The sequence below is a fragment of the Salminus brasiliensis genome, chromosome 21, assembly GCF_030463535.1.
Source record: "Salminus brasiliensis chromosome 21, fSalBra1.hap2, whole genome shotgun sequence".
Lineage (NCBI taxonomy): Eukaryota > Metazoa > Chordata > Actinopteri > Characiformes > Bryconidae > Salminus > Salminus brasiliensis.
Window position 1 is genome coordinate 3,757,635 of NC_132898.1, and position 14,141 is coordinate 3,771,775.

The window sequence follows — 14,141 nt, forward strand, 5'->3', positions numbered from 1 at the left end:
AGAGAGGGAGAGAGACATAGGGAAAGAGAGAGGAGAGGGGAGGGAGAGAGAGGGAGAGAGACATAGGGAAAGAGAGAGGGGAGGGAGAGAGAGGGAGAGAGACATAGGGAAAGAGAGAGGGGAGGGAGAGAGAGGGAGAGAGACATAGGGAAAGAGAGAGGGAGAGAGAGGGAGAGAGACATAGGGAAAGAGAGAGGGGAGGGAGAGAGAGGGAGAGAGACATAGGGAAAGAGAGAGGGGAGGGAGAGAGAGGGAGAGAGACATAGGGAAAGAGAGAGGGGAGGGAGAGAGAGGGAGAGAGACATAGGGAAAGAGAGAGGGAGAGAGAGGGAGAGAGACATAGGGAAAGAGAGAGGGGAGGGAGACGCTGATGTGCGACCCAGTTACACTCACACACACACACACACTCACACACACACACACACACACACAGACACACACACACACGCACCCACCGCCTCTCTCCACCCCGGCCGCCGCCGTGTTCGCTGGACGGTGCGGGGGAGCGACATTCCCTCACGGTCCCCGGACAAGTCCATCCCTTGAGCTGAGATGTGTCATCCAGAGGACGAAGGGTGGTCGGCAGAGCCCCTTTAACCACTTCGCCAGAGTCGTCGTTGTCATTTACACTTAGCACTCGCAACTTTAATGTAGCTAAACTGCTCATAAACAGCCAAATCGCGTTTGGTGTTTTGGGAATTTACACCGGGATCATGTGGACCCCGACGGAGGACGAGAAGCTCGGAGTCGGTGAGTTTAAAGGTTTTTGCTTTAGCTTTCTAGCTAATAGCTACGATAAAACACACACACACACACACACACTTACCATTTAGCTACCATTACTAACTACACGGCTGTATGTATCTAAGCACACACAGGGGATAGCTAGCTAGTTATCTAGCTAACTCCATTGACTTCGGGCCGTTTGTGCAGCTGGTAGTCGTATAATTTATCTCTAATATGTGATATTCATTCGTATAAAGTGCACTGTGTGAAAATGTACAAGATAATATTATTTTTGAAGCCTGTTTTTAAAGCCTGTGTCGTTGCCATGACTTGTGTTGCGCCCTGCGGCCGGCAGGGGGCGTCGGATGCACGAAACCACCTTTCCAACAGGTGCACAGAGAGGGGACGCAGGAGACACTCAGGACAGGCACATTTATCAGCTGTTCTAGTTTCATATATTAGCTGTAAACACATGTCCCAACAGTGAGGAGCAGAATTGTAAGGCTGTGTCCTTGTATCCTTGTATCATGTATCTAGAACCATATCATGACGCAGGACATGGTGGAGAGCAGTATCAGCATTTCGCCATTGAGCTGCAATAGCCTGCTAGAATTATAGAAGTAAATATAGAAGCTTGATGGTCCTCTGTGAGGAATACCTATACAGATGCAATACACAGGTTTCTTGAATATGGGACATGTGTATATATATATATTTACATTTACATTTACATTTACATTTACGGCATTTAGCAGACGCTCTTATCCAGAGCAACTTACAAAGTGCTTTGCTATTTACCCAAGAAAACCTTTGCTAGTTAGAATAGGCTAATAATTCAAAAGATACCTCTAAGCTTAGACATTGCTAAACACTATATATATATTTATATATAAAATTATTGAAAGTTATTGAATACAATCCTCATACAATACACACAAAAAAGCACAGTACTAAGGACTCTTCGAGCGATGGCTTGGAAGAAACATGTTTGGTTTCCTAAAGAACCATTTTTGTAAATAAGATATTGTGTATTGTGTGAAGAACCTTTTACAGATTTAAACATTCTTCACCAGAGTAAAGATCCTTCACACTTCTAGCTCCTTTGCAATTTTTCGTTGTTGTATGGAACAACAAGTGGTCCTTTTACGGCATTGCATAAGGAACCCTTTGTAGCACAAAAGAGATCTAGGTGTGAAGAATATTTTAAAGGTGTATAGTAGCCAATGCAAAGGTCATTTTTTGTGGAAGCAAAAGTGCTTCTTCTACCACATCGCACCAAGGACCCTTGGTAGCACGTTTATTTTAAAGAATATTTTGTGTAAAAGAGATGAGAGGTGTAAAGGACCTTTTACAGGTTTATTTTAAAGGTACTTTACCAATTTTAAGGTTTTATATATATGTGTGTGTGTGTGTCTGTGTGTACACATCAATCAACCAAGTAACAGTCAGTTCTTGAAGGAGTTGTGTTGAAAGCAGGAAAAATTGGCAAGCGTAGGACAAGATTTTGACTTTTTTTAAAGAACCAAACTGTGATGTTCTAGGCGACTTGAGGGTCAGAGCATTTCCAAAACATCAGGCAGGTCTTGTGGGGTGTTCCCAGTATGCAGCGGTTAGTACCTACCAAAAGATAGGACAATTAGTGAACCAGCGACAGGGTCATTCACGGCCCACGGCTCATTTATGCATGAGGGGAGAAAAGGTTAGCCCATCTGGTTTTATCCCACTAAAGAGAGCTACTGTAGCACGAATTGCTGAAAAGGATGAAAGGATAATGCTGGCTGTCTTGTAGAGGCCATGGTTCGACAGGTCAGAGCTGTTTTGGCAGCATATAGGAGACCTACACAATGGTTTTAATGTTTTTGTAACCTCTCAGCAGCAAAATACATATCAGTGTTGTTGTAAACACCCATACCGATATACCAGCATACGCAACATGTAATGGTCACATGCATTCATGTGGCAGAAAGAAACGGCTGTGAATGAGAAGCAGGTAGTTGCATTGTCAAGAGCCGGTTGCTAGTGTTCAGACTGAATTTTGAGTCATCATTGTCAGCACTGGCACAATAACCTAATTATAGAGCTGAATGGCCCTTGAGAACCTACAGTTACATCATTACTGTGGAAACAAATAGCTCTGTTACATCATATGCTTTCAAGTTCCAGCGAAGCACGGATTGGTGTCGTCTTCTGCTGAGTCATGAGACAAAATGGCAGGCCTGGCATCTGTACTTGGCACAGTTGGAGTGTTTATTTCTGGTGACTATTCAAACGTGATGTGTGAGAGTAGTATGTGCTAATATTGACTACAAACTTTCCCTGGATTTAATAATACACTATATGTCATAAAGTATCTAAATGTATCAGAAAGAGCCCTCTATAGTGATGAATCTGAGTCTAATGGAGCATCCACAAATGAGTCTAAGGTCACCAAGCTCTTTGCCAAGAGTCTGCTAGAGGGATATAACACCTCCAGCACTGGACTATAGACTGGAACTGCATTCTCTGGAGTAATGGACCTCCTCATACCTCAACACCTGGAGTGGCAGAACTACTCGTTCAGTCAGATCCTTGCTACATTTTTCTAACATCTTCCTAGAAGACTGGAGGCTGTTAAGGCAGCAATGGTTGGGCAGTCTCCTCATTTATACCCTTGATTCCTGAAGAAATGTAGAATGAGCAGGTGTCTACAAATTCTGGGAACTTGGCACAATTTGAGTGTTTTGTTTAGATGACTATTCAAACATGAAGTTAGAGGAATATGGGCTCATATCGACTAAAGAACCCACTCTGCACAAACTTCCTCACACTGGACTGACAGTCAGAATGTTTATGATCTCCAAAGGAATGCCTAGTGACAGAATTTCAAGACGTGTCCTTTCTCATCTCATGAGGTACCACAAAGCTGTCTGAGAAACCGACATAAAAAGGTTGACAGTGGATCTGTGACGTTCTGCCTAGACAGAGCAATATCACATCATCTGGGATTGTGCTTTTCGTCTCCTGCAGTGCTGTCACCTAACATCATTTACTAGTTGTCTAAGCTCAAACATCTCAGACATGCAGAAAAAGGAGACCTCTTTAACTGGCTCTTGCTATTTTGCACAAAAAAGCACTCGTGCCAGAGCATTAGGAAACAACCAGGCATGGCTTAGCTACCAACAAGTCAATCTTTCATAAGTTTGGAGGGTTTGCATTCCAAGGCAGCAAGAGGAGGTAACTCATGGATGCTCTCCAAAAGAGCTCCCAAGTTTCTGGCGCGCCATTGAAAAACAGCCATTCTCCCTGCCCCCTTAATGAATGGTCCTTTGTGATGGAACGGGCACGGCGGATAACAGCGCAGGCCTCCAGCCTTCAAATTGCATTGCAGAGTTCCCATCACTGAAGGTGTTTTTCCCCACCAGGCTTTTTAAAGGATTTATTTTCCCTGCTAAAGCCATTTGGCGCCAGTGTTTCAACTTTAATGCTACACAACGTGTCATGTGCGGCACTTTGGGGACAGGACGACTTAATGGCAGTGCAAGTTGTTAGCGCAAAGTAGCAGTCAGTAAAATAATTTAGAGATATGAAGTGTGATCTAATAACCATGAGGAGAATGAGAGTGCATGTTAATATTGAATAGTATGGGGGAACAGACGAAGCACACATTTCAGCAAACTTTTTGCATGTCTGCCACAGATCAAACCAATCCCTCAGTTTGATAATTTGATGAGTCTGATAAAATGCCTCTTAACAGCGTGCCTGGATTTTATGACCTGTAAAATTCTCACAGACAGCTACACTACATGGACAAAAGTATTAAGGGTATCAAGGGTATGAAAGAGGTGATCCTGCTTTTGTTGGAGGAACAGCCTCTACTGTCCAGGGATGGCTATGTTCTAGACTTTGGAGGAGCACTGCTGTGAGGCTTTCATTGCATTTAGCAACAAGAGCATTAGTGAGGTCAGGATGTTGGATGATCACCACCTCACCTAATCCCCAACTCCCAGAAATATTGGATGGATCCATCATTCCAGAAAACACAGTTCCACTGCTCCACAGCTTAACGGTGGGAGCTTTACACCCCTCTAGTCCACATCTGACATTAGATATGGTGCCGATAGGTTTATGTTTATCTGCTCAGGGACTAGATAAGTTGTGTGTGTATAGTGTAGCTTTTCATGTGGAAGGTTTACATTCATCAAGGCCAGGTTTCTTATTTAAGATGGACTCAGAGTGCAACACTAGCAATCTTTTAAATCTTGAATACTCTAATACATCAATGATTTATTAAAATTCTACAGTTATGCAGAATTCCTTTAATGAAACATCCATAGCCCATGTAAGAGCTTAATATGAGGAAGTAACAACATCCATGTTAATAAATTATTGTCTAGTCCTCTGGGAGTCAGTTTGTCTTTTTAAGCTTAACAAAAAGCAATGAGTATCACGGCCCCTAATTGAACACACATTGGTTGGAGGGTTATGGAAAGCCTGGCACAAGTCGAGTGTGGGCTCTTTTTGAATACTCTGAATATTCATCTTCAGCTGAGCTCAATTAAAATATCTCAGAGAACTGGCCGACAGGGATGCTCAGCCCTGTTGGAGAAGCTACTAGTGAGACTGACAATTGTTGTTCACAAGATCATTAAATCCAGTAGGGGCTAATCAGTGTCCCTTATGTTAACTGATTGTCAGAGGGCCTGTAAAATGTTTTGCTGTGTTTTGCTTGAGCTCCAGGATTATTCAGTCTTGATTTCCGGCTGTTAAATAATGTTCATTTTATCTAGATTCGTGCTATTTCTGAACATAAACGATGTCCAATAATTTCTGTTGTCGACCACAGTAGGGTTGTTCCCCCTTTTGAGTTTTCTTTCTCTTGATCTCAGGGAGTTTTTCCTGGCTGCTCTTGGCATTTGCTTGCTCAAATTAAACTGAAATTTGAATTGAATTGAAGTTGAATAAACGACTAAGACTGACTTGGTTGTTGATCTGTTAATGCTTATAAAGTTTGTACAGTAGAATCTTTCTGATGTGGCTTAGCAGTGCCACAGAAATTGGAAAGATGAATGGAAATCCATGTAATCTGTGTGATGAGAATGAGTTCCTATGTGAAGTAAATTACTACAAAAAAAGAGAAACAGACATGAGAGTATTCTTTGCATTTGTATGACATGGACAGAATGCTTTCAGCAGAGGGTGCTTGCTCATCTGCGCTGCTAATGGTCTGTTTTCTGCAGTGAGACATGCATGTTTGTGCAGTGGATGTTGGTCAAGCACAGAATTAGACATGCCTAGTGTTTTCTACTGGCGAACTCCTGATGATGAATACTTAAACAGCTTGAAACCTGAGCTTCATATTTAGTACAAAGATACTAATAAAAATATTTAAAAAGACTTTTTAAATGTGTCCCCTCTGCTGCAGTAACATCCTCCACTCTTTGGCAATGGCTTTTCACTGGATTATTGAACATTGCAGTGAGGATTGCGTTTAGCTCTATAAGCGTTATTAATTATAAATGCCACTAATCAGAACCCATAGGTTCATTGGATGAAGAATGCCATCTGAACGCCTGAGTTGTATGTGGATATTTAGTGTAGTTATGAGTGGGAAGATAAAATGTGGACTTACAGATTCAAAGAATTTAAGGGGTTAATCGTTGTCACCACAGAGTCTTTTCCTTTTCAGTGGAAATTAAAGTGAGCTGACACATGTATAATCATCATCAGAGAGAAGTGAGTCTTTCAGAGGAGAGCCCTTCATTGCATGGATGAGCAGTTGGTGCTAATTACTGCCAATTAATGAGATAATCAGACAAAGGTGAGAGATCAGTAGTGAGCTGATCTCTAGAAGGCATGAAGTCTCCGTGGTGCTGTCCGAGGTCCTGAACACATGTAATGCAGCTTTTTCTGCTTCCACTGCAAACCTGGCACTACTCACAATTATTAGGGGCCTCAGTTAGAGATACTTCTTTGACAGATGCTTTGACATCTGAACCCATTAGAAAGAACCCTGCAGTGACAAGGCCAAGAGAGATTCCCCATATTTCCTTTTTCTTCTGAGCAAATGAATGGTGGTGGTATGAGTCACCACATTAGCAAAACATTGACATGGAGCTTTTAGTCAGAGTGGAGACCCAAAAAACACAGCTCTAACTCGGTAACCCGTGGGAGGGACAACAGCAAGATAAGAAGCATTCACTCTCTGTTGTGGAACAGCATCTGCAAGGTTGCCTTTCAGTAGGCCCACATGATACCTAGCATTTCCGACGTGCCACATCTCAATTTAGATCAAACATTCACACCGTTCTCAGCTGCCGAGCCTAATTCACTCTGTAGCCGAAGGCAATTATAGCCGGCCTCCCTTTAAAGAACTTCCGATCTTTCAGATCCGGTGGCTTCTGCTTTGTTTGTTCTCCTCAGCAACTGACTGAGGACAATAAACCAGTCGTGAGCCAGAAGCTAATAAGGGTAGTGTTAATCATTGAGCAGCTTCACGAGATTTCCCTGAATTTGCTGTAATATTAAAAAGAGAGAGGCTCACTGGTGCCTTTTGATCTGACTGCCTCGACTGAGGGATGACGCCTCGAGGCAGTGTCGCTCTGCCAACAGTGTCCGACGCTGGAAGTTTTTGTGATGGGATATTTAGCACAGGCTTTGATCAGTACCCGTCCCTGAGGAAGAAGAGTCTTAAAGTTGGCTTTTTATATCTTCGCCAGTTTCAGTTTGGAGGTCTCCTGCTTTGCTTGTCAAACATTTTTAATGGATACTTTCTGGAGCTTGTTGAAAAGTGCATGGTTAAATGGGACTGAATGGTTGTGGGAGTGTCCGGTGATAGCCAATGTCATGCTGAGTTTTTCTTGTTTTCATAGCAATGAATGACTGTATCGAATGTGATTATTTTAAACTGTAGTCAACATCAGCTGCAAGATATTTGGTGTTTGGTGAAGCTTTTGCATACTTTACACTTTTGTGTTCTTTTAACAACACTTTTATATCTGTAGTGAGATCCTGGATCATAAAGATAGATTAAGTGGGGCTCATGTTTGTGAAGGGGAAGGTAGAGTGAATGTAGAGTGTGTCCTATTTCTCAGGCAGGTAGTGTAGACTGGTTCCAGACTGGTTCCAGTGAGAGTTATCTCCCATACAGCCTTGTCCCGGCTGAAGGGCCCTAAGCATTGTGGGACTCTGACTGAGAGTTCCGCTGTTGTTATGGCAACCACTGTGAAACAGAGGCTGGCCCTGCGGAACTCTGGCAGAGGGATTCCAGCATTGCCATAACAACCGCTGCCGACGGAGTCAGGAATGCTGCCAGATTGGCGTTGTTTAGTAAGCAAGTTGCTGCAGAGATGCAAAACACACCACTCGAGTATCTCCTAGTATATGTACTTTAAACTGCACAGTAGTGTATGTGAGTCATTCTAGGAAATAGGTAGCGATACCAGTCGCGTCCACAACGTTTGATCAGATGCAGGAAGCACAAAAAATGGTGCCAAAGTTTAAAGTGTTCTAATTAACATGATGTTTGACAAAAATATTTGTGTTTCATTAGTACATTTTAGTACATTTTCACATGTCTGACCAACATGACATTTGCATCTAAAATATCACCAAACAAATGTGATATTTGATCAGGCTGTCATTATTTTTAGGATTATACGTGTCCCTGTTTACATAAGATACGATTGTTGCATCTATGAGTAATGTATTATTGTTTTAAATGACATCACAAAAGGGACATGACATCATTTGAGCCTTTGGAGCAGTTAGTAACAAGAAAGACAAGTTCTGACTCTTCTGGCATTGTTTATTAGTTGATTTTTTATGTTAGGGTAAAAAAAAAAAAAAATTTGGAAGATTTAAACACGGAAAAGGCACAGTTTCATTGAATGACTCAAATGTTTGGGTGGTTTCTTGTTTTACTTTGCGCTTTTGTACTGTTGGTCTAAGTAAAGCCAAAAATGTACATTGCAGTCCTGTAACAATTGGACATGGAGCCTTTCGGCTCTGTAATGGATTTGAAACAAATAATGCAGATTGTCAGATTTTATATGTTTAGTATTTAGATATAAAGCAGGAGAAGGCTAAAAAAGTTATTTTCCTGATTTAACACACCTTAAAACTGTAGAATGCAGCTTTAATGAACTTCACCTGAAGGTTCTGAATGGACTGACGGTAGGATGGATTGTGTTTCCAGTCTGCCTAAAAACTCCCAGTGAGCCCTGTTGTGTGCACCCAGAATAGAACTCAGGAGTCAGCTGTTACAACAAGGCACTTTTTGTCCGCTGAGAGGGGACTTTGGCCTCCCTAGCTATTGATTAGGCCCAAATGACTTTGTTAATGGCTGTGTAAGCCGCGTTATGCCTGGCTTTCATGTGTTTGTTTGTCAGGGTCTGCTGGCACAGGTCAGCATGACCATGCAGCCCACCAGAAATACATAGACCTCTGACTGACTGCTTTTTTTAGCCTGGATGTCAGTTAAACACTGGAGTGAACACAGGCTACTGTAATTGTCTTTTACAACAAGGGACTAATTTTTAGGGTGCTAATTAGTGACTCTCCCTCCCTTTCAGTGCCCACTTGCTAGAAAGCAAAAGCAGATCAATGTAGTTGGGTCGTTTTATTGATTTCTACATTTGTGTTTTGCTCTTAATAAGGTCATACCTTTACTGGTATCGTGGCTCATACAGTTTTACAGGGGAAGTGGCTGTATAAGCTGTTGAGTAGCAGTAGGCTTAGACCTGCAATTCAGTTTTTTTGAGCTGAAACAAAAGCTCCTAATAGTTTTTACTCCGGCTTGAAAAACAGCAGCAAATTTTTTAGACATTAAACCAGACTTAAACCAGTTCAGCCCAAACTGACCCAGTGACCATTGCTCTGTCTTATGTTTTTCAAGGCTTCCCTGTTGCACTGACAGAATAATGGGAAACCAACATTTTAGCTGCGTCCCAAAGTCTAGGCTGCAGCCAAGGTAGGCTAGGTCCTCAGTAAGACTCCTTCTTAGTACTCTATTGGTCACAAAAATGGAACAGTCTAACCAGGCTGCGGGGTGACTACACTGGAAGGGTCTGGCCTCCTCCGACTGTGGCGAGATACTTGTGTACTTTCATGTTTGTATGTGTGCAGAGAACTCTGGGTAACCCATGGTTGTGAATATTGTAGATATCATAAACAGCCCCCCAACACATCCCAAAAGTGCTGGATGGAGCTCCATCACTCTAGAGAACATAGTTCCATTGCTCCACAGCTCCACATACCCCTCTAGCTAACAGTTGGCATTGGGCAAGGAGACCTTAGGCTTATGTGTGGCTGCTCCAAGGCATCCTGTTCTACTGGCAGTGTTTCTGTCAAATAATGCATCATCAGATATTGGTTTGTAATTTCAGTCTAATATAAACAGCTGTCCAATCCAGGTTATTTCCATTGTTAATCCAAATATCTATAGCCTTGTACCAGCTTTATGTCACCAAGGAGCTGAATTCACAGTTTAGAAGGTGTGTCTGGATACCTTTGTACTTCTAGTATATGTTCTTCCTGCAGAACTCTTAGCACAATCTAAGCTGTTTGCAATGGCTTCTTATCTTCTCTCCTGAATGGGTCTTATTGCCTCCAGTTTTGTCTCCTTTGACAGTAGTTCAATAATGTAGTCCAAGCTGTTTAATTTAAAGGTCAGTTTGGGTGAATGTCCTGGTCAGTTCAACCGTACTTAGAGATTATAACAGCTGTAGAATGCATGATTAACTGAAGCATCATTTTAGCAGATACTTCTGAACAAGCTTGCTGGCTACGCTGTTGAGAAGCAGCCTTAGCAGTGAATTGGACTGTTTGGGGACATGGAGAGGGCAATACGTGCTATAAAAGTGACTGTAAATTATGCACAAGCAGCTCACATGCTTCTTTATTTCCTAGCTTACAATCCTCTCCTTTCCCTCTTGCATCCTTTTTTTTTTTATTAAAATTTTTAAGTCTCTCCACTGCGTCATTCTTCCTTTCATGCCGTCACCATTCCTTGTAGTCTTTTTCTCTTCTCTTGTAATTCTGCTGATGGGCAATTAGGCTGTTCCCTTCATCTAATGGAACGATGCCGTGACATTAAAAGGTATAAATATTTAAGTGTGATTTGCCATGCACAATGCTAATGTGCTGTTATCATAAGCTTTGCCAGACATTTTGTGCACGCATCATTTCTCTGCTGCAGAAAAGGCAGTGTTAAGTCATTGAGAATCCCCCTCTCTCAAGCACGCACATAGTCCGTCCCCCCCGGTGTTTCTGCCCCTGCGAGCTTCTGCGGGCCTACGCTGAGGTTTACACGCTCAGGTTGGTAGAGGTCAGTGAGTTGCACATTCAAGCCTGCATAGATTTTATACAAAATAAAAATAGAGTGCCGCTTTTTCCCTTGGCATATCGAGGAGTTCAGTGTGTTTTCAAATGCTCAGCAATGGTTGTCACATTGTTGTATGGTCAATGCAAGTTAATGAGGCCAAAAAACCATGGGGAATTGCAATGCGGCCACACATGGGTAGTGTTTTATAACCCTTCTCTGCCTTATCATATTCACATAATTAGAGCAAATTGCTCTACTGCTCTGAGATGCTTGTGTTGATTCACGCAATACTGTCATTTTGAATTTCTGATCCACAGCAGGATACAATAAAAGTACTAATTATTAATTTATCATGGTAAATGCATGTTAAATGACTGTGTTGGTTTAAATCTCCAGCTAGAAGATGTGTAGCCTGGTAGTAGTGATGATTGCTTATTCAGAGAACCCCCATGTGGCAGAAGCTAACATATGTCTGACTAAGCGTCATAACAGAGCAATAATAAAAATATCAAATAGAATAGAATGGACTGCAGTTATCTTATTTCTTATAATTATCTTATTATATTATTTCAAAAGTTTATATCTCCACAACTGCAATTTATAAAGAACAAGAACCATAAATGAAAGATTTCCCAATATGGGAGTGGCTTGTTTTTTTTTTTTATGTCTGCCAACAATGTTATGTACATATTCTTAAAATGTAGAAATTAAGACTGAGATTAGCATTGCGGAGAAATATAACGTTTTTTTTTAATGTTACACATGCAGTAAAATAAATATTTAGATTTAGTGAGGTATGGTGAGCAAAACCCAACATCTGCTAAACTTCAAACTTCTTACGTTGTTAGAAACAGTTAATATAGTCAAATAATTAAAGTCAAACATCTGTCTAACATTGGAGCTTGACGTCAACCCAATGATCTTTTAATGAAGCATGTGGTTTATCTGGGTTATTAAGTATAGTAAATATTCCCAGTGTCCTCAGAAAAGCACATTGGGTCCCAGTAACAACATTCATTACAATAGCGTGTGGCCACTGTGATCCAGTCAGATCCAGACAGCTAGGCTCAGAGAAAACACATGCGCAGGGTTCAAGTTACTCGCGCCACCTTCATTTTGTTCTCCCTCCACTAACTCCCAAACGAAAAAGAAACACAGCTGCCTAAATAAGGCTCTAACAGTCTCTACACACGTGTAGTCATCTAATAGCTCAGCCCTCGTGCTCACCGTGGTCTCCTCTCGCTTGTGTAGGGGCTGCGCATGCCCTTTTATGCCTCCACCTGGGACTCGTTAGGCTGAATGGCCCCAGGTGCGCGGCATCAGGGCAGTGTGTGGTGGAGCCTGGGGGCAGACCCATGGACCCCTGCTTCCTTACTGCCTCAAGCGATACTATAATGTTATATCGCCCACTTCTAAAAATAAAGGTGCTTTGAGCGATACCATGAAAGAACCATGTTTGGTTCCATAAAGAGCCATGTTTGTGATAGAAATGTGTGAGTGTAAAGAACCTTCAAATGAAATTAGGAATCATTAGACCTGTAAAAGGTTCATTGCACTCACGCATCTCTATTACAGCAATGGTCCTTGGTAATGGAACTAAAAGTGGTTCTTCGATGGCATTGTTTAACGATTAAGAGAGTATGGCCTGGGAGCTCCGAGTGGCTCAGGGGTCTAATGCGCTACCTAAGGCCTGCAGGTCATGAATTTGAATCCCGAGCCATGCCGCTTTGCCATCAGTGGCCAGAGACAGGGAGAGCACAAATAGCAGTGCTCTCTCCGGGTGGGTACATAAAGCTCTCTCCCCTCATCACTTTTAAGTGATGTTGGCCAGCACAGGTGTCTCTTAGTTGCTATTGTGGAACTGGGGACCCCCCAGTCTTGTACTAGGGGGAGCTCAATTCAGGTGGGTTAATTGGCAGGTCCTAATTGGGAGAAAGTTGGGCTTGGTTAGTAGCTTAAAGACAAGCTTTGTTAGCATTAGCTGTGCCTTTGTGAGCTTCAAAATGATCAGTACAGCTTAGCTAAAAATGTCCTTTTGTACTAATCATTTCTGATCACTCTCTGACACATTTATTGACAAAATAGTTCTGTCTCTGGTTCCCTGTCATTCCTTATAAACTTTCAAAACAAAGTTTTTTCCTCAGTAGAGGAAGGTCTGGTTCTATTTCTTTCTTCTCTTGATCAAGTGTTTAGGATTGTATTTAGTGAGTTAGCACGGGCTCAAGGAGCTTGCATTCTTGATGAGCACCTAAGTAGCCTACATCAAACGCCATTAGGACAAATCTCGCTGGTATTCTTGCCAGTCTGAAGATAAAGCCTGTGTTATAAACATCAAAGCAAGCTTTAATGGGACATGTTTATCTCTAATTTGCAAATGTTTCACTGCCGTTGTTTACTATGTGAAACCCGCCTTGGCAGTGTACCTACCCAAAGGAGAAGAGGAGCTCTCTTTTCAGAGAGGGAGAGATGAGAGGTGGTGGCTCTGGACTTATTACAAATTCCTGAACATGTTTACTGTATCTATTTTTAATTGGCAGGGAGGTGCCATGATGACGGGCACTGAATAAAGCTTGCCCAAGCTACCTTCACTGCAAAAAATTTAATTTTAGCAAGAAATCCTCATAAATGTGGTCTTAATATAATCTAGTTCTCATTTTTAGATTATTCTGTAAAATTACAAGATTGCTGAACTAATTTCTAACTAATTTTGCTTGTTTTAAGTGGTTTTATCTACTGAAAACGTTCTTAATCCTTTGGTAGATAATGTTGCTTAATTCAAAAAAAATATTTCAGTAGATACAAGTATGTAAAACAAGTAAAAATAAGTTAGAAGTAAGATGAAATGACAAATATCAGATTAGATTTCAGAGAATTTCACTTGGTAAGATGTCATTTTGTGCAGTGTTTGTAGGCTGTGCTCATTAGTAGTCACATGTACCGTGGGTAATGGGAGTGAATAATAAAAATGAGCTTTGTGCATGTTATATTGGGACACCTACAGATGCAAGAAAGGCAGAAGAGGCATTCCTGAGGTGTAGGTTGATTGCCGATCTATTTGCAGTGTGTCATACTGTATAATGTAATGACTAGATATGAGGTGGCAGGTTCGAAAAAA

At 41.7% G+C, this 14,141-nt stretch overlaps 1 protein-coding gene across 4 annotated transcripts in view; it reads left to right on the forward strand.

Moving 5' to 3' along the window:
* Positions 1 to 325: 325 nt before the first annotated feature.
* dock3 (dedicator of cytokinesis 3) overlaps positions 326 to 14,141 on the forward strand; it is a 190,085-nt gene continuing 176,269 nt past the window's right edge. For all 4 annotated transcript variants that reach the window (XM_072666454.1, XM_072666455.1, XM_072666456.1 and 1 more), the window contains exon 1: positions 326 to 750. In XM_072666454.1, the coding sequence (XP_072522555.1) occupies positions 714 to 750 (37 nt within the window). In that variant the 5' untranslated portion in view covers positions 326 to 713. The remainder of the gene's footprint in view (positions 751 to 14,141) is intronic.